Source organism: Sceloporus undulatus, chromosome 1 (genome assembly GCF_019175285.1).
Source record: "Sceloporus undulatus isolate JIND9_A2432 ecotype Alabama chromosome 1, SceUnd_v1.1, whole genome shotgun sequence".
Lineage (NCBI taxonomy): Eukaryota > Metazoa > Chordata > Lepidosauria > Squamata > Phrynosomatidae > Sceloporus > Sceloporus undulatus.
Genome location: NC_056522.1, coordinates 20,836,901 through 20,861,153, shown reverse-complemented (window position 1 = coordinate 20,861,153; position 24,253 = coordinate 20,836,901). Strand labels below are relative to the sequence as shown.

The following is a 24,253-nucleotide window of genomic DNA, read 5'->3' as shown; positions in this document are numbered from 1 at the left end:
AAAATACTAAGGAGAGGAGAGACTATCTGTCTATTCGACAGGGAGAAGTGCCTTTAATAAAAAGGGGAACCTATGACAGGGGAATACTAGCTGTGAGGGAGCTTATTCTGTCAAGTAGGAAGAGGAAAAGAGGAGCCTATGAATAATAAAAGGGGGGGACCTATGACAGGAAATGCTAAGGAGAGGGGAGACTCTTCTGTCAAATAGGAAGGGGAGAAGAGGGGCCTATGAATAAAAAGGAGGGAACCTACGACTGGAAAATACTGGCTATGAGGGAGCTTATTCTGCCAAATAGGAAGAGGCGCCTATTAATAAAACGGGGGGAGCCTATGAGGGAAATGCTAGCTATGAGGGAGACTTCTCTGTCAAACTAGAAGGGAAAACAGGGAGCCGTTCATAGAAAGAGTGAATGGGGAAGAAGACGTAGAGGGCGGGGCAGGCAAGGACTAGTGGAGAATACAATGGAGGGACTTTTATTTTGCGAAGTAAGGAAGGGCATAAGACTGCCCTATTAACAAACAGAGCAGAGGCCTAGGACTGAGAGACACTAGCCATGGGGCCTTGGCTGCTTTGTGGAGTCTGGGGGCGGGGCGGGTTTCTGACTCTCCGAGCTGCGATTGGCCCGCCGAGGAGCTGGGGGCGGGGCTTAGGAGCGACCGTTGGGCGACCGTTGGGGGGCGGTTACAAAGGAGGGGCAGGGGCTGCGGCGTGGCGGCCATTGGCTGGACGCATGGAGTGGGCGGGGCCACGGGGAGTGGGCGGGGCCTCGTGGGAGGCGGTGGCGGCGGGAGGCCTGCTCTCTCTGTGGCGCTGCTATTGCTGCGGCGTAGGGCGGTCGCGGTTGTTGTCCCTCGTCGCGCCGAGAAGGGGCCAAGGGAAGATGAATGAGGCGGAAGGCCTGCGGCAGCGCCGCCCTCTGCGCCCGCAAGTGGTCACCGAGGACAACACTGCGCAGGAGAGCAAAAGCGGCAGGTGGAGCCCTCCCTTCCTTTCTTGAACACACTGGAGAAATAGCCCGGTTTGGTACCGCTTTAACTCTTTGTCTGTCCTTGCTATCGGAATTCTGGGAGTTGGAGTTGTTGGGACACCCAGGAGGCGGGAGCAAAGGCCCCCAACAAGCGTCCAACTCCAGAATTGCATGCCTGAGCCAAGAGTTAAAGCGGTACCAAACCGGGCTATTTCTCCAGTGTGGATGCGGCCTGTGTCTGTCTTAAGGTTACCTGCCGGCTAATGGCAACCCCCCCTGATTTTATGCAGTTTTGCACCATTTGACTCGCCCTTTGTATCTCCTGCAGCAGCAGCAGCACCTGGCATTCATTGGCAGTTCCTCATCCATGTAGCAGCAGCCAGGGCTGACCCTGACCATTTTAAGCAGAAAGCAACTGAGAGCCATTGTATCATGGCTTCCAGGGGATCATGGTTGAGAATCCCTGGTCTATAGGATCACTATAGGATCTGTTTTGTGAGGGTATGTGTGCATTGTGCCTTCAAGTTGCCTGTTGACTTATGGCGACCCCATGAATTTCATAGGGTTTTCCTATATAGCCTACAATGCTGGGTCTTCGTTGGCAGACTTCCATCCAAGTACTAGCCAGGGCTGGCCCTGCTTAGCATCCAAGATCAGACAGGTTCCCCTTTTTACTCAGCAAGCCACTTAGATGCATTGCTTGGCTTCCAGGGGACCCTGGTTGAGAAGCCCTGGTCTGTAGGGTCACCAGCTAAAGGTCTGCCTTGTGGATTGTGTGTACAGTTGGCCCTCCGCGTTTGTGGTTTTGACTTTTCCGGACTTGATTATTCACAGTTTTGACCAATATTTTCTCTGTAGGAATATCTATTATACCTCCTCCAGTGAAACTCTGCCAGATGCTGACCATAGAGTTGTGCTGGAGAACCTATAAGTTCCTAGAGAAAACACTTCTCTGGGCATCTGCAGGTCTTCCAGCATGACTCTATGGTCAACTTTTGGCAGATGCTGACCATAGAGTTGCACTGGAGGACCTGGAGATTCCTAGAGAGATGTCCTCGCAGGTAACAAGGATAGTGGCTTTTTATTTGTGGTTTTCCCACATTCACGGAGGCCCTTCGCCCCTAACCCTAGCGAATGTGGAGGGACCACTGAATATACTGTATGTGGGTATGTTGTGTGTATTGCACTTTCAAGTTGCCTGTTGACTTAATGGTGACCCCATGAATTTTGCAGGGTTTTTCTCAGACAAGGAATCCCCAGAGATGGTCTTGCCAGTTCCTTCCTCTGAAATACAGCCTACAGCCCCTGCTCTTTGCTGGCAGCTTCCCATCCAAGTATTAACCAGGGCTGCCATTGCAAAGCCTCCAAGACCAGGCCGGATCATATGGTGCATTGAGGGTATTTAGGCCCCAGAGAGAGGCTTCCCTGTTGTCTGCTCAGGTGAGGCTGGGCTGAGGGAACTTGCTTAGGTCAGTGCAGCTTCTTCCCTCTATTTCCCCCCCAACCGCCCCTCTGGGGAAGGACTTATCTTGAGGACTAACATGCCTAAAGGGGGTTCCTCTTGGTTAAACCGGACAGGCAAAGGGAAAGGATGAACCAACGAGAGGTTCCTGGGCTCAAACCTGTCTCAAAGGCCTCTCTGATTTATTATAATTTTTTCTCAACTGTAATAACAGACATAATAACAACTATTTGCTCTCTCCAGGCTGCAAGGAAAAATATGAAATAAGGAAGGCAATGGCAAACCTCTGCTGAACAAATCTTGCCAGGAAAACCCTATGATAAGTTTGCCTTAGGGTTGCCATAAGTCAGAAATGACTTGAAGGCATGCGACAACAACAACAAAGTGTATCTGGCATTTCATTAGTGCCTGTTTGCATTTCTCCCTAGTGCATCCCTTTATATGCATTGTTTTTGTTAGCTGTTGTTGTTGTGTGCCTCCAAGTTATTTCCCACCTATGGCGGCCCTAAGTTCAATCTGCCATGGGGTTTTCTTGGCAAGTTTATGCAGATAGGGTTTGCCATTGCTTTCCCCTCAGGCTGAGAGAATATGACTTGCCCAAAGCACCCAATGGGTTTTATGACCAAACATGGAATCAAACCCTAGAGTCCTAGTCTTAACACTCAAACCATTAGCCACACTGGCTTTCTCTCTCTCTCTCTCTCTCTGTGTGTATAATCTAATGTGGCTTTTAAAAAATATTATTGGAGTCTGTAAGTGTCGGAAACCTTGGTGCTGTGCAAACAGAAACAATGATTTTACAACAAAGTCAATAAAAATATAGTAATAAAATTGCAACAGATTGGCCAGAATGCACCGTTTCTCAGTTGTAGATGTGTAGTAGTTGGTTGTGCATGGAGGAGGGAGGTGTGGTCAGTGTCCTGGTGTTGAAACAGGGTTTCACCACTAAAAAGAAGCAGTGCAGCCCGATAGTGCAAGTAAACTAGGTAAGAGGTTAGGAAGGGAGAGTTCAGGAATCTTTATGACAAAAGAGTTCCCCAGCCTTAGGTAGGTGTGGGGTGTGTGCTCATTTATTTAAGAATATCCTATATACTCAATTATTAGTCAACCTCATGTAGAAGTCGAGAACAGTTTTGGGGGCCAAAATCATGCATTTTGCCATGACCCGTGGATAAGTCAAGGGTAAATCTTGGAGGCTCCTTCAGTGTGTGTATGTGTGCCTTCAGAAAGAGAGATTCTGACTGAGGCCGTTTGTTTCAATGTTGGTTTCAGCCAGCCATTGTGGGCAGGAGAGGGTCTCTGTTTATTTATTTAAAAGCAATTAATCACTCAGGACTCTTTCTGCTTGGCTTAAGAGAAAAAGAAACTATCTTCCACCGCATGGGGAAATCTGCAAGAGCTTCTCTCACATTATCATACTGACCCATAAATAAGTTGACCTGGGATTTTGGGTCAGTATTTGGGCATACATTTTTAGACTTACAGACGAGTATATATGGTAAGTCCTCCTGACTAGGACTCTGGAGACCAGGGTTCAATTTCCAGTTTGGCCATGAAATCCACTGGGTGACTTTGGGCATGTCACAAGTTCTCATCCTCTGGAGAAGCCAGTGGCAAAACTCCTCTGAACAAATCTTGCCAAGAAAACCCCATGATAGTCAGAAATGATGTGAAGGCACACAACACCAACAAGACGTCCTCCTGACTGATGGGTTTTACTTCTGAATAAACATGGGAGGTTGTGCAGACTCTTGAAGACATCGTTGGTCAAATACTTAGCTAGGAAAGATCTTAAAACTACTTTTAATAGATGTTTATGAACAGCTAAAATGTGACTTAAACTTCAGAATGCCTTTTCTTATTGCAGAAATTGCAATGAAGGTGCAGCTTTGAGAACAAGACATTTCCCTCTGGGCTGTTACACAATTTCAGTATTAAATGCTACTTACTGTTAGTACAAGAAGCTGCATTTAGTATACTTTACTGTTCATAAAACTTGGCATTCTTGCTTTTGATTCTGGATTGTAAGGTGTGGAGTAAATCAAGGAGAGATGGCTGTGAAGGCAAAAAGAGTCTAATAAATTTCAGAGTCAGTGAGAGGAGTCAAGCAGGAGTGAAGGAGATGTTTGCACTAGAATCCAGCTAGTTTATATTGAGTCAAAATTTTTTGTCATTGCCAATATAGGCTGGCTAGTCCTTAAGGTTCTGGAGACATGGTTTTTAGTCATGCTGGGATTTTGATAGTGAATAAACAATCTATTAGAAGCCAGTGTGGCATAGTGGTTTGAATGTTGGATTAGAAGGACTATGACTCTTGAGACTAGGGTTCGATTCCCCACTTAGCCATGAAACCCACTGGGTGACTTTGGGCAAGTCACAGTCTCTCAGCCTCAGGGGAAGGCAATGGCAAACCTCTACTGAACAGCTCTTGCCAAGAAAGTCCCATGTTAGGTTTGCCTTAGGGTCACCATAAGTCAGAAACGACTTGAATGCACACAACAATGACATAACCAACAGCTGATGTTGTATGGTTGACATGGCTAATGAGGTTTTGATCCACTGTAGAAAATGCCAAATTTAGTCACCAAAATAAAGGGATTTGGGGATTTCCAATATGAGAGGAAAGAGGTTGTTTTTTTTTTTTTTAATCAAAACTACAATTTCGGAAATGTGATCATTCCAGGGAACTCTATCCTCCCAATTAATTTGCTTTTACCAGATGAGGCCTATTTAAGCAGCAGTATTTTAAAGCAACATTCAAAGTCTGAAGGTTATATTTGATTTAAAAGCTTAAGCATTTCTTGGTCCATATTAAGGCATTTTTCACACTTCTTTGTTTCTCTTGTCCAAAGGGAATTATTGCAGCCAGTAAGTTATTAACCTAAAAGTTTTGTCCTATTTGGTGTATTTAACTAGAGTCCACAGGTCTTATTCTCAAGCAAGAGAGCTTACAATACCAACTTTAGGGCTGCATGCTAACCTTTTTTTTTTTTTTTTGGTAAAAAAAGAAAAAAAGTAGTAGTAGTTATTGGAGACTCCATGTTGTGAAGGCAATACTTTGAAAAGATTTAAAATGCAGAATTTAATAAACCTGTTACATTGGCTCCTGAGCATGCAGTTGTAATTCTATATTTCCTGTGCTCTCTCAATGCAGCATTTTAATGACGGGTTGAAAGCTTAAGATGAGACTGAGGGAGGCTTGGAGAAAGCTGCCTAATGATATTTGCAGCCCAGCCAAGCACACCTGAGCACCAAGCACAGAAATAGCTCTCAAGAGAAATGTTATGAATCATTTAGTGTTCTTGTGGTGCTGGTTAGTATTGTTCTTTGAGTGTGAATGGGCCAAACTTGTGGATGCATTTGTAATGCTCCATTTTCATCCTTCTGCCTGAATTGGCCTCTCCAAGTCCATTCTGTTGGTGGTCTTCAGATCAGACACATTACTGAAATCAGACACATTACTGAAAAAGCAGGGATACTATTATAATGTCTTGGAACAACTGCATCTTTTTGTCTGTGATATGATTTCTTCACTGCACTTAAAAACTGTTCAAATGTTGCCAGTTCCTAAGGCCATTAAGTCTCTTAAATAACTAGGAAGGAGATTTTTTTAGAAGACTTTTATTTCCTAAGGGGGAAATCCACTGCTTTCAATTAAGATTTTGGCTTATTGGTGTGGAATATTGTCAAAGGCAGTGAAATAATATTTCTGTGTGGTCAGTTGAAAAATAAATATCGTAGAAGATGAAGATCAAGTTCGATTTGTTTGTTTTCTTTGCCTCCTTTTCCTTTCGTCAGTCATTCATTGTTGGTAATTAAAAGGATTGGTAAGGGTCAGAAATGCAACCTTTACCCTAAGAAAGGAAAGTTTAATCTGGCTTCATCCTCAGAACTTCAGTGCTTCTTTTACTTACTTATCCTTCATCTTTTTAAAGCAGATATATGCCTGCATAGAAATTGCTTTTCCAATAAACAGCAGCAGAGGAGCCACACAGTGAATGCAGAATAACTTATTTTATATGAAAAGGGATCTTGTAGCATCTTTGAGACAATTGAAAGAAAGAAGCTGGTAGCATGAGCTTTTGTAGAGTTGAGCCTACTTCCACAGATGCATGGAGGTCCTTATTCATCTGAAAAAGTAGGCTCAAGTCTACAAATAATATCACTGTTCATATATGAAAAAATCTATATTCTTCTGCAAAAGCTTGTACATAGATGCATATTTGTGTATATACAACTATTGTACATTTATCCTAGTAACTATTTGCACCATGTAGCTGTCATACATTCATAGGCTAGTGTAACTTTATCCTGATATGGATGAGCAGTTTTATTGTAAGATTTGCTGTTATTGATACACTGAAATTCTAATTTTGGTTTTTATTTTTTGTTGCAGTACTTACAGCAACAAAGTGTTCCGTGTGACTTTTATGACTCTAGCTGTATCACTAATTATTCCTTTATTTGGAGCAATACTTCTTCTGGATTGTCCAATTGAGCCTCAGCCTATTAGGTGAGTACTTACATATGATGTTAGAACTTAGGATTTAGCTTCTGTATTTATGTATTTCATTGAACGCTTTGTTATACAGTATTGTTGTTAAAGGGATGCAGATTCTCTTAGGCATAAAAATAAATGTCACTACTGTACTTCTTCTGGACTAGAGAATCTGCAAAGAAGATTGGTGAAGTAAAACAAGTAAATGCTGCCATTTTAGATGTGGTGTGTTCTTCCATATTAGAGTGCTCCCACAGCTGCCACCTGTCAGCCAAGTCCTGGCAAAGCTTAAGCAAATGCGAAATCTCCTTTTTGCTACCGCTGCCACATGCTCTAACCTGTCATCCCCAATTCTGGTGTCACCTGGTGTCACTCAGTGTGTGGAGGTGGGGCTTCTGGGAGCAGGGCCTCTGGCGCCACAGCAGCGAGATGAGGTGTGCTCAGCACTCTCAGCAGCCCCCCTGGCCTTCCAAGTCCTGCATGACCATGGACCCAGAATGCAGCCACACCTCCCTGGGGTGTACTACCTCAGTGGGTGACACCCCTCTCTTGGGTGTCACTTGATGTGGTCTGAACCACCAAATCCCCCTAGTGACATCAGAGATCCCCACCATAACCCTAAAGGCTGCTGGTTCCCCTTGTCTTTCTTGCACACCAGTACTTTGGCTAAACGGCCTCCTACTGCCCCCATTTTCCTCACTGCCCTCCTGGATCTTTTCCCCCACCCCAATGGTGGCATTACCCCCAATTTTGGGCACCAGTCGTTTATGCTCTGTATCATAAGTGAGCTTTAGAAATAATTTAGCCCAATACAGACATGCAAAATGGGGCGTGGCGGCGGGGATACTAGGGTTAGGGAGCGTGCACCATCCGCACGCTCCCTAACCCTAGTCCATGGTGGCAGTGGCATTATGGTGGCCTCCCGTCCACACGGGGGGCACCATGACGCCAGTGGTGCCGCTTAGTACCCAAACATGACGCACAGGAAGTGGCGTCATGACGGCGCCACTTCCTGGTTGCGGCACTGCAACAAAGGAGCTGCTCTAGGCAACCAGAGAGCTGCGGGAACGAAGCCATGGGAGAATGGGGCCAGGCGGCCCCTTTCTATCATGGCTGCACCTGTCAGGGTGTCCTGGGGCATGAAGCCCCAAGGACACCTCTGTGCTGCTTTCCATGGTCCCAAAAAGTGCCGGTGAGGCTGCCCTGCCCCCAGCCCAGCGAAAAAAGGGGTGGCTGCAGACTGCCCCAAAGGGGCGGTCTATACCACGCCTTAGCATCAGACTATTTTATGATGGCTTTATCATCTGGATGAAAAATACTCATGGCCTCTGTTGTGGAAATTATATGTTCCTTCATAGATTTGAAGTCAACTTCTGATTCAGTGCCAAGGGCAGGGGTAGGCAACCTGCGGCCCGCGGGCCGGATGCGGCCCAGCGAGGCCTTGGGACCGGCCCCAGCCCAGTCCTGCCGCCGATTGCCACCGGGGCCTTTGGCGTCTCGCGCGAGGGGCATGGTGGAGCAATCGTCTGTAGAAGCCTCAGAAACATGCATTTATCTTAACATTTTTTAAAAAATCAGCAATTTTTTTCGCGTGTCCTCCATTTTTTATTTAAAAAGTGCCCTCCATTTGAAAAATTTGTCCTACATTTGTCCTGGTTTATTTATTTATTTAAAAAATATTTAATTATTTATTTTTTGGCTTCGGCCCCCCAGTTGTCTGAGGGACAGCAACCCGGCCCCCGGCTCAAAAGGGTTGCCTACCCCTGGCCAAGGGTCAACTTATGACTGGAACTGGTAATTGTAATGCACTTCACTCTTGTGACAGTCCCTCATGCCTCCTCATACATAATAAACATAGTATTATTTTGACTGAAAAGGTGTAAATTTATCTCATGGTAGTACTTGATTTCTATTTTTTCTCATTGGAAAAATTAATGAAAAGTCTTCTGGGCTAAGTTCCCCCCCAGTCTCCTTTCCCCCACCCTTGCTTTCATATCTCTACATAGCCCTAGGCTCATATTTATATTCTAGCTCAGTCACTAACTCACTAACTTTATGGTCTTAGATACCTATGCATCTGCAGATGTGATTCTGCTTGAGCTATTTTTCCAGCTTTTCTAAATGCAGAGCTGCAGTCAACAATCTACTTTAGAGTTCAGGTGTTTACATATTCCCTAAGATACCTCCCTCCTGCCAGGTTATTACTATTAGTTTGGCCTTGGTACACACTGGAGAGAAAAAATGCCAGAGCTATAATGCTTTGCCTGTTGCTCTGGGAACTCTAGTTGGCAGACATGTGGGAAATACATTTTTGAAATCTCTGTAACTGATTTTCATTTTGCTTTGTAAGTATTATAGGCACAGACAACCCTTACATTTCAGGAGTTAGCGCTTGACTGACCCATGCAAAAGTGTGAAAACTTCATAAAATATAAATAAATAACAATAAGAATTAAAATCACAAATGCTATTTTTTAAAAAACAAAATGAACACTTCTCTAGGAATCTCTAGGTTTGCTAGCATGACTGAGTTCAACTTCTGCTGGAAGTTGACCATAGAATCTCTCTGGGGGACCTAGAAATTCCCAGAGAAGATATATTAATCAAATCCATGAATCATCAAATCTGTGAAAGGAAACAAGCGAATGTAGGGTGTCAACTGTATTCAGTTTTACCTTTTAAATATACTATTTCTTAATTGATGTATTTTTATATGTAATAGTGATATGAGGCATGTATCCACACATACCACACACATGCCTATAATTATTATTGCAAATGTATTGTCTCCCCTCCTTGGTTTTTAGCAGTCCAAGAAGAGTGCTAGATCACCAGTATTTCTTGGTTGAAACATGTTGGGCTAATTTGAAACATGCAATCATTTACAGATCTGGATACTCAGTCTCTCTTGGATTAGTTGGCTGTAGCCTATTCTTTCCGCTTTTTTCTTTTCTCCTATTACTTTGTGACATGCTAGTTTAAGTTGATTTGGGTTCCATGGTTTGGTTGAATGTTTATAGAACTTGGGCCTTGGTTGAAATTGTGTTTTAACTTATTGCAGAAAGGTTGTCTTGTTGAGATGTGACTCAGACTGTTTATGTGGTTATGGTAGATGGTTTATACTTGGATTAACTGGAACAGTTCCATACACCAGGGAATAACAATATCAATTACATTTCTATACCGCCTGCCAGTGAACTATCACTTTCTAAGTGGTTGACAATATGTAAGCCAATTGCCCCCAACAAGCTGGGTACTCATTTTACCAACCTATGAAAGGATGGAAGGCTGAGTGGACCTTGAAGCCCTACCTGGGATTGAACTCACAGCCTTGTGGCTGCAGTACTGGCATTTAACCACTGCATCTTCCTAAATCATTTTATCATTATTTGTGCTTGGAGAAGTTACCTTTTGAACTACAGTGCCCAGTGATAATGCTATCTGGGGGATTCTGGGATTTGTGGTTCAAAAATGAACTTTCCCAAGCTCTGGTTATTAATGGCTGCCAAACAGTTTATGCAAACTAGCTTCCAAATTGTTAATCCATGTAATGTGCTTTATCTCTGAGTTGATACAGCTGTCGCTGTGTGTAGAAGGCACTAGATTAAACAAGTGGCACCTAGAAAAATTAGTTATGGTGTTCTGAAAAGATATTACATATCTACTCGATTGTAAATTGACCTCAAGCTGAGGACAGATTATGGAGCCAACATTAGGGAATTTGTAATGACCCGTGGATAAGTTGAGGATGGCTTCTACAGACCTCCCACCTTCCACTCTGTCTCCTTGCCATTTTCTCTTCCATTCTTCCTGCTGGGGTGTGGTCTTCTGGGCGGCTATTGAGGCTGCGGAGATCTGTGGCTCAGTTTGCGGCTGTACTGTCAAAGGATGTGTCGTGGGATCGGGACCTGGAGAAGGTGCTTGGGAGCCAGGCGAGGGCAGCCTGGGAGACCTTGGTGGGGTGTGGGGGCAAGGCAACCCCAGACCAAGCCTCTTCGGTGCCTGAGCCATTTTGCTGCTGGGGAATCTTTTTCTTTCTTTCTTTTTTAAAGAAAAAAAGAAATAGAGCCAGGCAAGTGATGGAGGGTGGGAATCCTTCCCTCCTGCACCATCCTCTCCTGCTACCCTCTAGGCTGTAGTTTGGCCACCCTTAGGCAGGGGCCCAAGCTGGTGCTTGGCTGTTCCTGGCAGTCCTCCTTGCCTCCACTTCACTGGTGAAGGAGGCTCTGCTCCAGGGACAGCAGCACCATCATCTTCAGCGGCCGCCTTCCCTACCAGCTTGGCCAGGCTGGGCTCGTGCCCTTGTTTCCTTGATGGGAGACCCCCAGCTGTCCTTCCTGCCAGGCTTCCTCCACCTTGCTGCTTGGTTCTGCTCTGAGGCCAGGAGGCAGACGGTGGGCCTGAGGGAAGTGGCTCTGTTGCGGGGGTCCCTGGAGGAGTGTGGTGAGCCCATCCATCCCGTGCGGGAGTCCTGCTTGGTGGCCCTTGGTGGGGATGGAAAGAAACAGCTCTGGAGGACCCGGAGGACACCTGGAAGCCTCCAGCCAGCATACTTGTCCTCCGGAGGGTGTCGTCTGAGGCCGCTTTGTCCCATCCCCACTGAGGACTGCCAAGCAGAAGGACCGCACAGGATAGATGGGCTTGCTATGTTTCCTGGCAACAGAGTGAGTGGCTCAGGCACCAAAGAGGCTTGGTCTGGGGTTGCCTTGCCCCTGCACCCCACCAAAGCCTCTCAGGCTGCCCTTACCAGGTTCCCAAGTACCCGCTCCAGATCTGGATCCCGTAAGGTATCCTCAGAAAGTATGGTCACAAACCTAGCCATAGCCCTTCAAGTTGCACCAGTATAGGCTTGCCATATCCTGCCTGGGGGCGGGACTTTCCCGGTTTGGGGTGGGGCCGCACGGTCACGGCCCAGTTTGGCCTCGCCCCCGGGATTGCCCCTGCTCCCTGGCAAGATATAGCAAGCTGAGGGAGGCTTTCCCTTGCCGCTTGGGCCCAGGCCTGCAGGGAAAGCCTCCCTGAAGGGGAGGAGTCCCTCTCTGCTTGGGCTCCGCCTCTGGTGAGGGCAGGGCCCAGGCCCAGAGGGAAAGCCTTGGAGGCTCCTATTCAAATGTAGGACACAAAAAAGTGTCCTACATTTGAACATTTTGTCCTACATTTGTCCCGGTTTGGAGGTCCTGATGAATGGCAACCCTACACCAGTAGGGATTCTCGTCTCTGTGGGTCTGTCTGTTGGATGTGGAGGTGAGCCTTGAAATGTTGCTCTAACTGCCATTGCCTGGAAATCTCAAACAGCCACTTCTGCCATTTTTTTAATCACCATTACTGTATTGACCTGTGTATAAGTCGACCCAGGTTTTTTAGGATTAGGGTTTTTTTTGCATAAATGTTTTTACTAATAGACCAGTATATATGATAATGCTTACATACTTTGTTACTGAAGAAATTGTTCCATATTACTCAAGAGCACTTGACTGTTAGACTTAGAAGACTATTGATGGGATTTCCTCTTTTTCTTCTAGCTTCAAAGAACCCCCTGTTCTCACTGGCCCATTAGAACCAAACTTCAAACTCCGACAAGCAGAAAGGCTATTTGAAAATCAACTCGTTGGTCCAGAGTCAATTGCAAATATTGGCGGTAAGCACATGCAACTGGTGGAGATTTATGGTGTTTGTTTAAGAGTTGCTCCACAGTTAAGGACTTTCCAGAAATGCCTTCTCCACGCTGCATGTAAAGGATTCTGCATTTGCATCTTAATGCTTTAATTTTGAGTCCAGTGTAAGTTCTTGAGTACACAAAAGTAGCCTTCTGGTTTTTTTTTTTTTTTAAGGTTGCTTCATTGACTTAGTGCTCTCCAGAATTTTTAAACTACGATCCCCATCATCACTGTTTACTGGGACTGATGGGAGTCCAAAATATTTGGAGGGTAGCAAATCAGGGAGATCTGTCTTGCTTTCCGCAAGTGATTTAGTATTACTATAAACACTCCGTAGCTCCTGTTTATTACCAATAAAATTCAATAAAATGCTATTATAATCCTCATCCAAATCATGATACAGCGGGTTTCTCAAATAATTAATGTAATAGTGCAATGACAGATTAAATATTTAGTACAGAAAAGATCGACACTTAACATATAATGTATAGTTAATAGAGAATTTGCCATTGTCTGTGAATGTAGCTTGCTTTATTGAGATAGAATATTGATTCTGCTGTGTATACTTCCTCTGAAATACAGTCTATAGCACTTGGTATTCATCAGTGGTCTCCCATCTAGTTATATCTTGCCCTTCCTCCAAGATGCTAAAAAGTACTTTCATGGGGTGGACTCACTTTATCATTGCAACGATCCTGGGAACAAAATCAGGCTTGAGAGATAATAACTGACCCCATGAGCCTCACAAATGAGCAGAAATGTAAATCCAGTTCTTCTTGTCCAACACAGTGTACAATTTGACCTCCATATCTATACATTCTTTATCAATGGATTCAAGCATCCACAGCTTGGAAAAAAAAAACAGATATAAAAATGCAATAAAAACGGATCTCTTCCAGCGGGCCTTCCCAAATTGATCCCCTAATCTCACTCCCCACTTGCTTAAATTATTCTCTTCGGACTGATTCGTTCTTTACTGATTTTATTGCCCATTGTTTGGGAATTGCTTTTACTGTTAATTTTAGGGGGGGGGGGAGTGGGAATCTGGAGTCTAGTGCACTTTTATCTACCGTTTCTGTGCCTTTGATTTTACTGTTTTCTCATTTATATGCTGTTCCCACCTTGATCCAACACAGGGAGAGGCGGGTTATAAATAAATACTATTATTATTATTATTATTATTATTATTATTAAATAGATGCTCTCATAGCATTTAATTCTATGATCCATTATGCATGGTGAACGCAGTGCAAAATAAAATAAAATAAATATACCAACCTTCCATGGGCAGAAAAGTGTGATTCTTTGGAAGTATGCTTTCCCTAATGGTTAATACCATAAGAACAAGTGCCTTCAAAGCATCAGTTCATTCTAGCCAACACAGCTAATTTACAATTTGCAATTGTTCCATTCTTTCACTAACTTTTTTCTTGTAACAAATATATTCATCAATTTCCATCAACATCAGATCAGCAGCAAGACTTAGCTTCCAAATCAGACAGGATCTGGTGCCAATAATAATAATAATAAATTATTTATTTTTATAGCCCTCCCAATCCCAAGAAATCCAGGTGGGTTACAGTAATAAAAATACATACAGAATACAATAAAAATTTCAAAATTATCCCCTTCCTGCTCCCTCACTCCCTCCAGGCTGGACGATAGCAGTTGCCATAGAGGGAGGGCTCTTTCTCTTGAGGGCAGTCCCGATGGCGTTGGGCCCACCCCCTCACTCCCTCCAGGCTGGACGATGACAGTTTAGGGTATTTAGGATAGTATTCGCTGTATGTTGGCTATCATTGGAGCAAGAACAGTAAGTGACCACTCAGAGAAACCTGTTCTGACCGCTGACTTGAGTTAGATGTAAACTAGGGAATGCCCATGTAGCTTTGACCAGTGGCTATCTTCTAGTCTGAATATCTGAGGACAGCTTTTGTTTTAACATGACATATACACTTCATAGGTTTTGTGGAAGGCTGTTACATTTTATTTGTTTGTTTATGTGATTTATATCCTGCCTTTCTCCCAAAATTGGATTCACGAGTTAATACTCTCAACATCCTGAATTTTTCTCACCTTGCCAATTTTTTCTCTTAGAAATACTGTTCACTGGTACTGCTGATGGAAAAATTCTGAAGATTGAAAATGGGGAAATACACACATTAGCCCGACTTGGCCATGGTCCTTGTAGTAAGTCAACACCACTTATTTATTGCTGTTATTGTGATCACAATTATACACTGATGTCTCTCTGTAACACACACACACTATATATTGGTCTCACCTATATATGTAGTACCTAACTTGTTTGAACGTGTACTAGTGATATTTTTCAATATGGAAAAAATAAGTATAGTGTTTTTCTGTAGAAGTGGAAATCCACTTTTGGCATATGAGGCCTTATAGAAGTTTAGTATACAAGCTCTGCAAACAGTTGAATAGATTATAGTTAAGAATAGAATATCTTTGTGTACTAATAAAATAAATAAATAAAAATAAAAGCTTTATTTCTAGCCTGCCTTTCCAGAGATCAAGGCGGGTTACAATGGTGGATTTTGCAATCCAACAACATACAATTTACAATAAAAACATTGTCAGAAATTTACAATTACATTATATAAAACATTATATAAGAATATACTAAGAATATACTAATAACACTTCTGGTTAGGAAACTACACATTTTCCATTAAGCAAGTGTTAGTATTTCTTGCCAGTCTGATCTTAATGCCTCATTAAATTTCTTGCCAGGTGGGTTTGTCTGGCTCAGGTGTAGCTCAAATTACTCACAAAGGACTTTGCTTTAAAATTACCTGTCTGAGCTTGAAATGGAGGCAGAGAGAGCCCAAGGGAGGACAGAGCTTTGATCCTGTAGTGGTACAAGGGTTAGTGAAGAGTGAATAGGGTAGTGGGATGCTTAGGTGCTGCTGATGGAAGCAAGAATGCACCAAGTACTTAGTAAACTGATGCTCTCCCAAACATGTGGCTACTGATGGAACAGGAAAGTTTCTCAACTCCTTTAATCAAATTTGAAATACCTTAAAAAGAAACATTGTGAAGTCGAAGGCTTTCATGGCCGGCATCCATAGTTTTTTATGGGTTTTTTGGGCCACGTGGCCATATTCTAGAAGAGTTTTTTCCTGAGAGAATGCTACCATGGAAATGAGTGGGTATCTGTATACTGTGTGACCCTGGGTTGGAAGGAGTAGTTTCCATGTTAATCAATTGTTCTGTTGTTGAATGGCAAGGCCTCAGGGTGGGAGGATATGTAAAGAGGAATTGTGTCTGTTTAATTAGAGATCCACTGTCTGCTGGGAAAACCCCTGACCCTGGGTGGTTGTCATTTGCATTTTCTGGGTCTTGATTTTCGTGTTTTTCAGGACTGGTAGCCAAACTTTGCTAACTTTAAAGGCTTCTTCCTTCCTGTTGAAGTTGTCCAGGTGCTTGTGGATTTTAATGGCTTCCCTGTGCATTCTGACCTGATAGTTGTTGGCATGGTCCAGAATTTCAATGTTTTCAAACAGCATTTTATGCCCAGGATGGTTTATAATGTGTTCTGCTACTGCTGATTTTTCTGGCTGACCCAGTCTGCAGTGTCTCATGTTCCTTGATTCATGTTTGAACACTGAGTTTAGTGGTTCCTATGTAGACTTAGGTCCCTATGAAGGACAGGAGACACCCTCTCACAGCTGCAGGAGTTTACCATATACCATGCAGCTGTGGGCAAGTCTACATAGGGACCACTAAACGCAGTGTTCAAACACAAATCAAGGAACATAAGAGAGGGACAACACATTTGCTTTGTGACAGCACTTTTCACTTGTCAAGTTGGAAATCTTCAGCAGTACAGAAAATTTCAGGCTCGAGATATAGGCTGCCCTGGGACTCATGGCAACCAATAAAGCAGTCTTACCATTTGTAAAGCTAAATATACACCCATTACAGGACTCGTTCCTCTCTGTCTTCAATACAGAAGCAGAAAACCAGTACATGTAGCTAATAGGCCTTTGCCCAGTAGATGTCAGTAAAAGGTGACTTATTGTTAGGGGTTAATGTCAACTGGAGGACCTGAGCAGAGAGAAAGGTGCTGCTCATATTAATAAATAATTGAAGATAGTGTCATTTTTTTGCTTTCGATTTTGTTGTGTTGCTCGCACTATCGTTAGAGGGCCCTATATACTCATGAGTTTAAAGCATTTACTAGTTCTATGGCTGTAAATTCATTTTGCCTTGGGGATGGGAGTTTGTTTTAAAAACAGCACCAAAAACATGAGTGTAAATCAGAATTCAGCACGAAAAGAGAATAACTAGATGTTCTAAAACAAATGGTGTTTAGTAACAGAAGCTGATACCACAATCTTAGTCTTTAAGATCATAGAATCATAAGAGTTGGAAGAGACCACAAGGGCCATCCAGTCCAAACCCCTGCCATGCAAGAACTCACAATCAAAGCATCCCTAACAGATGGCCATCCCGCCTCTGTTTAAAGACCTCCAAAAAAGGATACTCCACCACACTTTGAAGGAGTATATTCCACTGTCAAACAACTCTTACTGTCAGGAAGTTCCTCCTAATGTTAAGGTGGAATCTCTTTTCCTATAGTTTGCATCCATTGTTCCAGGTCCTGTTCTCTGGAGCAGCAGAAAACAAGCTTGCTCCATCCCCAATGTGACACCCCTTCAAATACTTTAACAGGGCTATCATATCACTCCTTAACTGTCTCTTTTCCAGGCTAAACATACCCAGCTCCCTAAGTTGTTCCTCATAGGGCATGGTTTCACCATTTTGGCAGCCCCCCTTTGTACATGATCCAATTTGTCAACATCCTTTTTGAATTGTGCCCAGAACTGGACACAGATTATTTGCTTTTGCTGTGATGGAGTTACATATTTGCCTTGGAATTTGTCTAAAATTCCTAATGGTTGAATGGTGGTCTCTCCTTCTTTGAAAATCTTTACACAGAGGTTGGATGGGCATATTTTGGGAGTGTTTTAGTTGTGTATTTCTGCACACTCAGGGTTGAACTGAATGGCCCTTGAGATCCCTTCTAACTCTATGGCATGAGTGTTACAAAAGCAGACTGGTATAGAATGTTCTTCACAATATTTGTTTTAAATTGTCTTTCTATAGATTAAATTCTAGACTAGATTTGTTTGAAAAATAGAACTTTCTTTTATACATTACTGTTTATGAACCTATAGTATATGTGTTTTAAAAGGTAGCAGAGAAGATGAGCCTGCATGTGGGAGACCTCTTGGAATCCGTGTAGGACCAAAGAATACACTTTTTGTGGCAGACGCTTACTATGGACTCTTTGAAATTAATCCTGTCTCAGGTATGACTTCTTTCTTGTTGTTCCTACCCAGTAAGTTGTTAGCATCTCTGATAATCTGCTTTGGTTTTTTGCTCTCTGCCTTGTTTCGCTTTTTGTTGGATCTCATGTTATTTGAGTGGGGTGTCTATTTTTGGGGAAACTGAATAGGAATTAAAACTAATTTTACCTTTTTCACTGAGCAGCGTATTCAAAACATGTTCACTATGATCTCATTTACAAAAATTGATGATAAAAAAGTCAAAAGATCATATGAACATTCTAAGGATTCATGTCTATAAAATGACACTGCAACACTTGAAGCACTGAAGTCTGAAAAAAGTTATAAAAACAGAAAAATACTAATATGTTTTAGTAATATATTTTAGATACTATGTTTCCAGTGTCATTCTTTCCTCCTAAAATGCTGTCCAACCTGAATCTTCTAAAGTAACTGGATATATATTTAATGGGAATTCTGCCTAATTTTATGTGGCTCAAATTGCTTAACAATAGCTTGGATGATAACTCATGCAAATGATGTGTCTCCTTAGTATTAATCACTTCAGTCACTTAACTCTTACTCTAAGAGATCCTGAGCAATGTTCTCAGTTCTGCTAGTCATCAATATAACTTTTGTTTTTACCACCATTCAGTCCAGTTCAATTTAAAATGCCAAGATTACTAATGAGAGTGTCACTGTACAATATTTTGTTTTTTTCTGCAAATTCTGCAGACTGAATGTTCTGCAGTAGAAATCTCTACAATCAACAGAGAAATAATTACACACAATTCCTTCCCACTGCAGCCCACTCGGCACCTGTGCACACACTGCAAATGTGGAATTGGGCAGAGGCAGCTTGCATAAGCTATTAAAGCAGAATTTATACTGTTAATGTATAAATAGAGGTCTTTAATCTGATCACTTAACTGATTATGCAGATCTGAATATGTCACCCTTACAAGCTATCTTTTTAAAGTTGGTTTCACTGAAGCTTTTGTTGACAGTTTCCTTTCTTTTTGGCACAGCATCGGAACATAAAAATATACCTCCTATAAAAGCTTCATGGTAAAGGTTTTGTTCTTTGCTGTAGTGCCTTGCAGAGGTATTGAGTCAGTTTTGAATTCTCCACATTTTGTTGTGTAGCAACCTTGAACTGAAATGAATTTAACTGAAATGTTGCCACTTGATGTACACAAGATACTCAACCCTATAGAAGGTGTAAAATATTTTTTATTGTGGCACGAAAGCTATGTAAACTTACTCCCATATGTACACAGAGATAGTGTTAGAGTATAATTCAAGGTTTTGTTGAGGGCTACCCCTTGAAGAAAATAAGAGAGCAGAACTAGAATGTGTGAAATATAACACATTTTATACAACATGCTCTAGGTTACTTTAGTAATACAAGTGAATAAGCTAACACAGGATCATGTTACTCTGGAAGAAGACTACAATATCAGATTTTTAAGCTTCATTTTGAGGTCTTACTCCCTCTTCTCATTTTGTGCTGCTTTGTTTTCTGCCTTGTTTTTGTTATGTCCCATTCCCAGAGCAAGCAGAGGAAAAACAGACCTAAATTGCAGTCTAAAATAATATTGTTGAGTGCTGTTTCTCAAAACACTTCATTTCCTAGTTTTTAATAGATAAAAGCAATTTAATTGTCATCACCTAAGTAGTATAAATGTTAGCAAAATACTGCTTTGAGTTCCTTGGAAAAAGGCTAGCCTTTCTGTTTCCTTCATGCTGGGAAAGATTCAGAGAACATTGCAACAGATACGTGAAGCTGGCTGAGCATAGTGGATCCTTATACTGTATACTTTTAAAAACATGAACAGATAACATAGACTTTAACATGTAGACTGTTCATTTAAGAACGAAACTGTCATATACACACACATATTTCTTTTTATTAGTCCAAATATTTAAAAAATGCTTTTGAAATGCATAGTGATAAAATTGTTTTTCTGCTGTTTCTGCCATTTAATACATAAGCAGAGGTGATTTTTCTCATGGTTGGAAAGATACAAGTGACTGCGTCTGCCGTAGTTTTTAAGTTGTGGTGGTGTACCTTCATTTCTGAGTTATTGTGACACTATCACAGGGGTAGGGTTCTTTTTTTGGCAGAATTTGTTCAGAGGGAGGGTTACTGTTGCCTTCTTCTCAGGCTGAGAGGGTGTGACTTGTCCAGAGTCACCCAGTGGGTTTTCATGGCTGAGTGGGAATTTGAACCCTGGCCTCCCAATGTCCTAGTCCAACATTCAAACCATTACACCACTTCCTCAGAGTTTTACAGGAGTTAAAATTGTCTCTCTCTTTGACCAGGTGCAGTGATACCGCTTGTGTCTTCAAAGACTCCAATTGAGGGGAAGAACATGTCTTTTGTGAATGACCTTACACTGACTCGGGATGGCAGGAAAATCTACTTTACTGACTCTAGTAGTAAATGGCACAGAAAAGACTACTCCTTATTAATTATGGAGGCTTCAGATGATGGACGGTAAGTAAAGCCATTTATATATTGGTAGAAAAGGTTTTAGAGACCAGTTGCAAAATAGGCAGTGCTACAAATTTACAGGTATTTCAGTAGCAAGCCTAAAATATGAGAAGACTGTGAGTTCACATTGTCAATATAAGTCTGAAGATGAAAATAATAATAATTTGCTCCTGGCAGAAGAACATTTCCAGAGGCTTGTAGTGGGGAGGGGGAGGATTGTATTCTTCTTCTAGTAGTGAAAGCAACAGAGTTTTATGGCATCATAAAGATTTGTTTTATTTGCATATGATTAAATGGTTTCAAGTGTACAAATGTATATGCCAAAAAGAACTTGTTCAAGATGGCACAAAAGTCTGAGTACATTTAACATCCTTTCCCACTTTTTAAATTGGGAATACAGTTTAAGAAACATAGCAGTTATTGACACCTAAACAACTGGGCCATGCTCCTCAGTTGCTGCAGAGTTGCTTAGCTTCTGAATTGTGTGTCCCTTCTCTTTGTAAATAGACAATATAATGCCCAATAGTTGCTGCTCTCTGAATTTTTTTATAGTTAGGGACTGTAGACAATGGAAAATGGCATGACAATCTTGTGACCGTCATCATTTATGTTGATTTAATTCTTATATTTTTAGGTTACTTGAATATGACACAGTAACCAAGGAAGTGAAAGTCTTGATGGGAGGACTCAGATTTGCAAATGGAGTGCAGCTTTCACCTTCTGAAGACTTTGTGTTGGTGGCTGAAACAACCATGGCAAGGATACGAAGGTAAACAGGTGCTGGCTTGGGTTACTGCATATGAAATAGACTTGCATGGTTGGAATTAGCCACATGCACTAAATATAATTACGTTTTTTAAAAATATGCTTGTTGCAAGATTTGCTGACGTATGTGGAATGGTGACTAGGGATCTGGTTTCATATATAACAGTCCTTTGTAATAGTCATGCTTTTTAAATAAACAGTAGTATTTAGTCACTATGATGTATTCTGCCACTTCTGATCTAATGACTTGCCTTGCAATTTTACTCCCTAGTAAGTAGCAGACTTCATTTTTTACAGTTCTTGAATTTTGTTGTGGTGTATAAGATATGTGTTTCAATTTTTTAGATATTACGTGTCTGGCCTAATGAAAGGTGGAGAAGATATGTTTGTAGAAAATATGCCTGGCTTTCCAGACAACATACGTTTAAGTAGCTCTGGAGGTTATTGGGTGGCTATGTCAGCTATTCGAGCCAATCCTGGATTTTCTATGATGGATTTCTTATCTGAAAAGCCATGGATTAAAAGAATAATATTTAAGGTAAAAACAAATCAACTTAAAAATAAATGTTGTGTTCATTCTTTATGGTTTTCATGCTAGAATGTGCTCCAATTTTTTAATTAAGGAAATTCCACTCTTCAAATCAAGATTGCTTTTGTGTAGAATGGTCCTCCGCTTGGCCCCCCAACGGCAACCATATCTTTAGAGTTCATATTTATTTTTTTATTAATCTATTCTTCAACCATAATTGTTCTTAAACTGGCTCACGCAAATAAAATATGATTTATCAAGCAGTTCCTATCTTTACAATAACAGAACCAGAGTATTTGTTACTATCAGCAGTATTGGTACCATATACACTAAACTGTAAGTTGATCATATGTGTAAGTCGAGTGCAAGTTTCGGAGCTAAAATTAGTTTTTGATATGATCCATGGGTAAGTTGAAGGTAAAACTTGGGGGCTTATAACAAAGGACCTAAAGGATAAATCAAAGGAAAACAACGCCAGAGAACTTACAAAATTCCAGCATACTGTAACTGTTTGTGCTCACTGTAAAGGATGGATGGATGAGGGCTCATTGCTCTCAGGATAGATTATACCCTTGCCTTTCACCAGGAGATAGTTCCTTTTTAAAATGAGAGTTAAAGTGCAGTACTTACATTGACTCATCCATGAAGTCAACTCAGATTTTTTGGGTCAGTTTTTGACTAAAATTTTTAGACATACACATGAGTATATACGGTATGTGTTACTAGTCTCCTCCCTCCCCCAATATGGAGATAATAAAGGGAAAACTTGGGGAGCAGATGTTGTTCAGTCTTCTACATAGTCCAGCAGGTATTTCTGCTGGTTTGCTTTGGGAGATAATGTCAACTGTTTGGAGCCCTTAGAACTGTCAGAGGCAATGACTGTTAGAGACTCTGAGGGTACAGGGGGATTGATATATGAAGCCTTTCTTTCAGGCCTTTTGCTGAAGGCTGGCAAGGAAAGATACTTGGGACAGATGTTTTACATTCTTCTTTCTAGTCTAACAAATATTCTTGCTGCCCTCACCAATACAGCATGCCCATGCCATACATGGGCGCACTATACGCGGCTTTAACCTTATGCAGAAGGTCAAGCTGCTGGGGAATGAATGGTGCATGCCGCACCGAACATGGGAATGCTCACCCATTCAAACTAATGGGGTTTGAGCTTACACATTTTTTCCCATATGCAGGTGGTGGTGGTCCAGAACAGATCCTTGCGTATGGGGAGGGCCCACTGTACTACTATTTTTTAAGCCAATAAGTAAATTATATATGTAACTATAATGTGCTTGTTGAAATGGTGTAAAGATTTTTGAAAGCATTAACATATAGGGTACACTTTTTAGAGCACGAGAAGTTATAGTCAATACTAGTAATGTTCAAAACATATTTTTGTGAATATTTCATTAAGTGAGACCTTGGCCAGATAACTGCTGCATCTCTAGCAAAAGCAATCCAGTGTGATGCATTTCAATGTAATAATCATGGTAGTAATATTTGATTGTATTTTACACATACTGCTCCCTTAGTATTATGTGATCTAAGTAGCTTGTGGTCTCTGACACCAGCCATAGTCTTCAATGATCCATTTGATGATGGCATGCAGCACACTGTAACAAGTTGCAGTTTATCCATATCTGAAGAGAGGACTTTTTACATCATTGTTCTTTAAAAAAGAAAAGAAAAAAGAAATCAGTCCAATCAGTATGTTTGTAATGCTTATAACTAAAAGACATTTGTCTATAAAATGATATTTTTGTGTTTCAGCTGCTTAATCAAGAAACTGTGATAAAATTTGTGCCGAAGTATAGCCTTGTTGTAGAACTAAGTGATACTGGATCCTACAGAAGAAGCTTCCACGATCCAAATGGAATGGTGGCAACGTACATAAGTGAAGCACATGAGCATAATGGACATCTCTATTTGGGCTCTTTCCGGTCTCCTTTTATTTGTAGACTGAATCTTGAGGATGTCTAAATCTCTCAGCCAAAAGCAATACCACTGTTGTCTTGAATTACTCTAGAGGGCAAAAGAGGATTAGTGACATTTCAGCCAAGGAAGAAGAATGAAAGCACAGTCAAGTCATGAGCACTGTAGCACTATTATGTAGCAAGGTACTGTCTGACTACTTACATTAACTGCATGCAATGCCATAAAACCGGTGGACACAATCCACTATTTTCATGTGCAATTTGCGTTTGAATTGGTGGGCCTTCTATGGCCTTTTTATATCTCTTTAAGGTAAATGAAAAATTGCTTCGTGAAACATTATTTACTAACATCTTTTACATGCTGCTTCCGCCATGGAAGGATATTGTACATATATCTACTTGTACAAACAAAAATCCAGTGATACCTTTATTGGCCAACCAAATAGCTACTTGGTCAGCTTTCAGTACTTCAGATTATTATACTGGAAATTGGTGAAATCAGGTTGCTTGTCTTAACTATGTTGCATGCATTTATTTCCAGCTTGGGTCTTTCTAGGCATGTTTTTAAAGCATGCATGTTGTAACATCTATGCATTTATAGATGTATTAATAAATTGAACTCAGTTACAATTCCA

General features: G+C 41.6%; 1 protein-coding gene across 1 annotated transcript; it reads left to right on the top strand.

Annotated features, from left to right (window-relative positions):
• The first annotated feature begins 770 nt into the window (after positions 1-770).
• LOC121930379 (adipocyte plasma membrane associated protein) lies at positions 771-24,253 on the top strand. Its single transcript, XM_042466611.1, has 9 exons — positions 771-972; positions 6,826-6,942; positions 12,450-12,565; positions 14,682-14,774; positions 17,803-17,919; positions 20,222-20,396; positions 21,028-21,162; positions 21,504-21,696; positions 23,455-24,253. The coding sequence occupies exons 1-9, from the start codon at positions 881-883 to the stop codon at positions 23,662-23,664; spliced, it is 1,248 nt and encodes a 415-aa protein (XP_042322545.1). The 5' UTR covers positions 771-880; the 3' UTR covers positions 23,665-24,253.

Coding starts and splice junctions, on each gene's coding strand:
- LOC121930379 (XM_042466611.1), top strand. CDS start 881: ATGAATGAGGCGGAAGGCCTGCGGCAGCGCCGCCCTCTGCGCCCGCAA. Junction 6,943..12,449: donor ATTGAGCCTCAGCCTATTAG/GTGAGTACTTAC, acceptor TTTTTCTTCTAG/CTTCAAAGAACCCCCTGTTC. Junction 12,566..14,681: donor GTCAATTGCAAATATTGGCG/GTAAGCACATGC, acceptor TTTTTCTCTTAG/AAATACTGTTCACTGGTACT.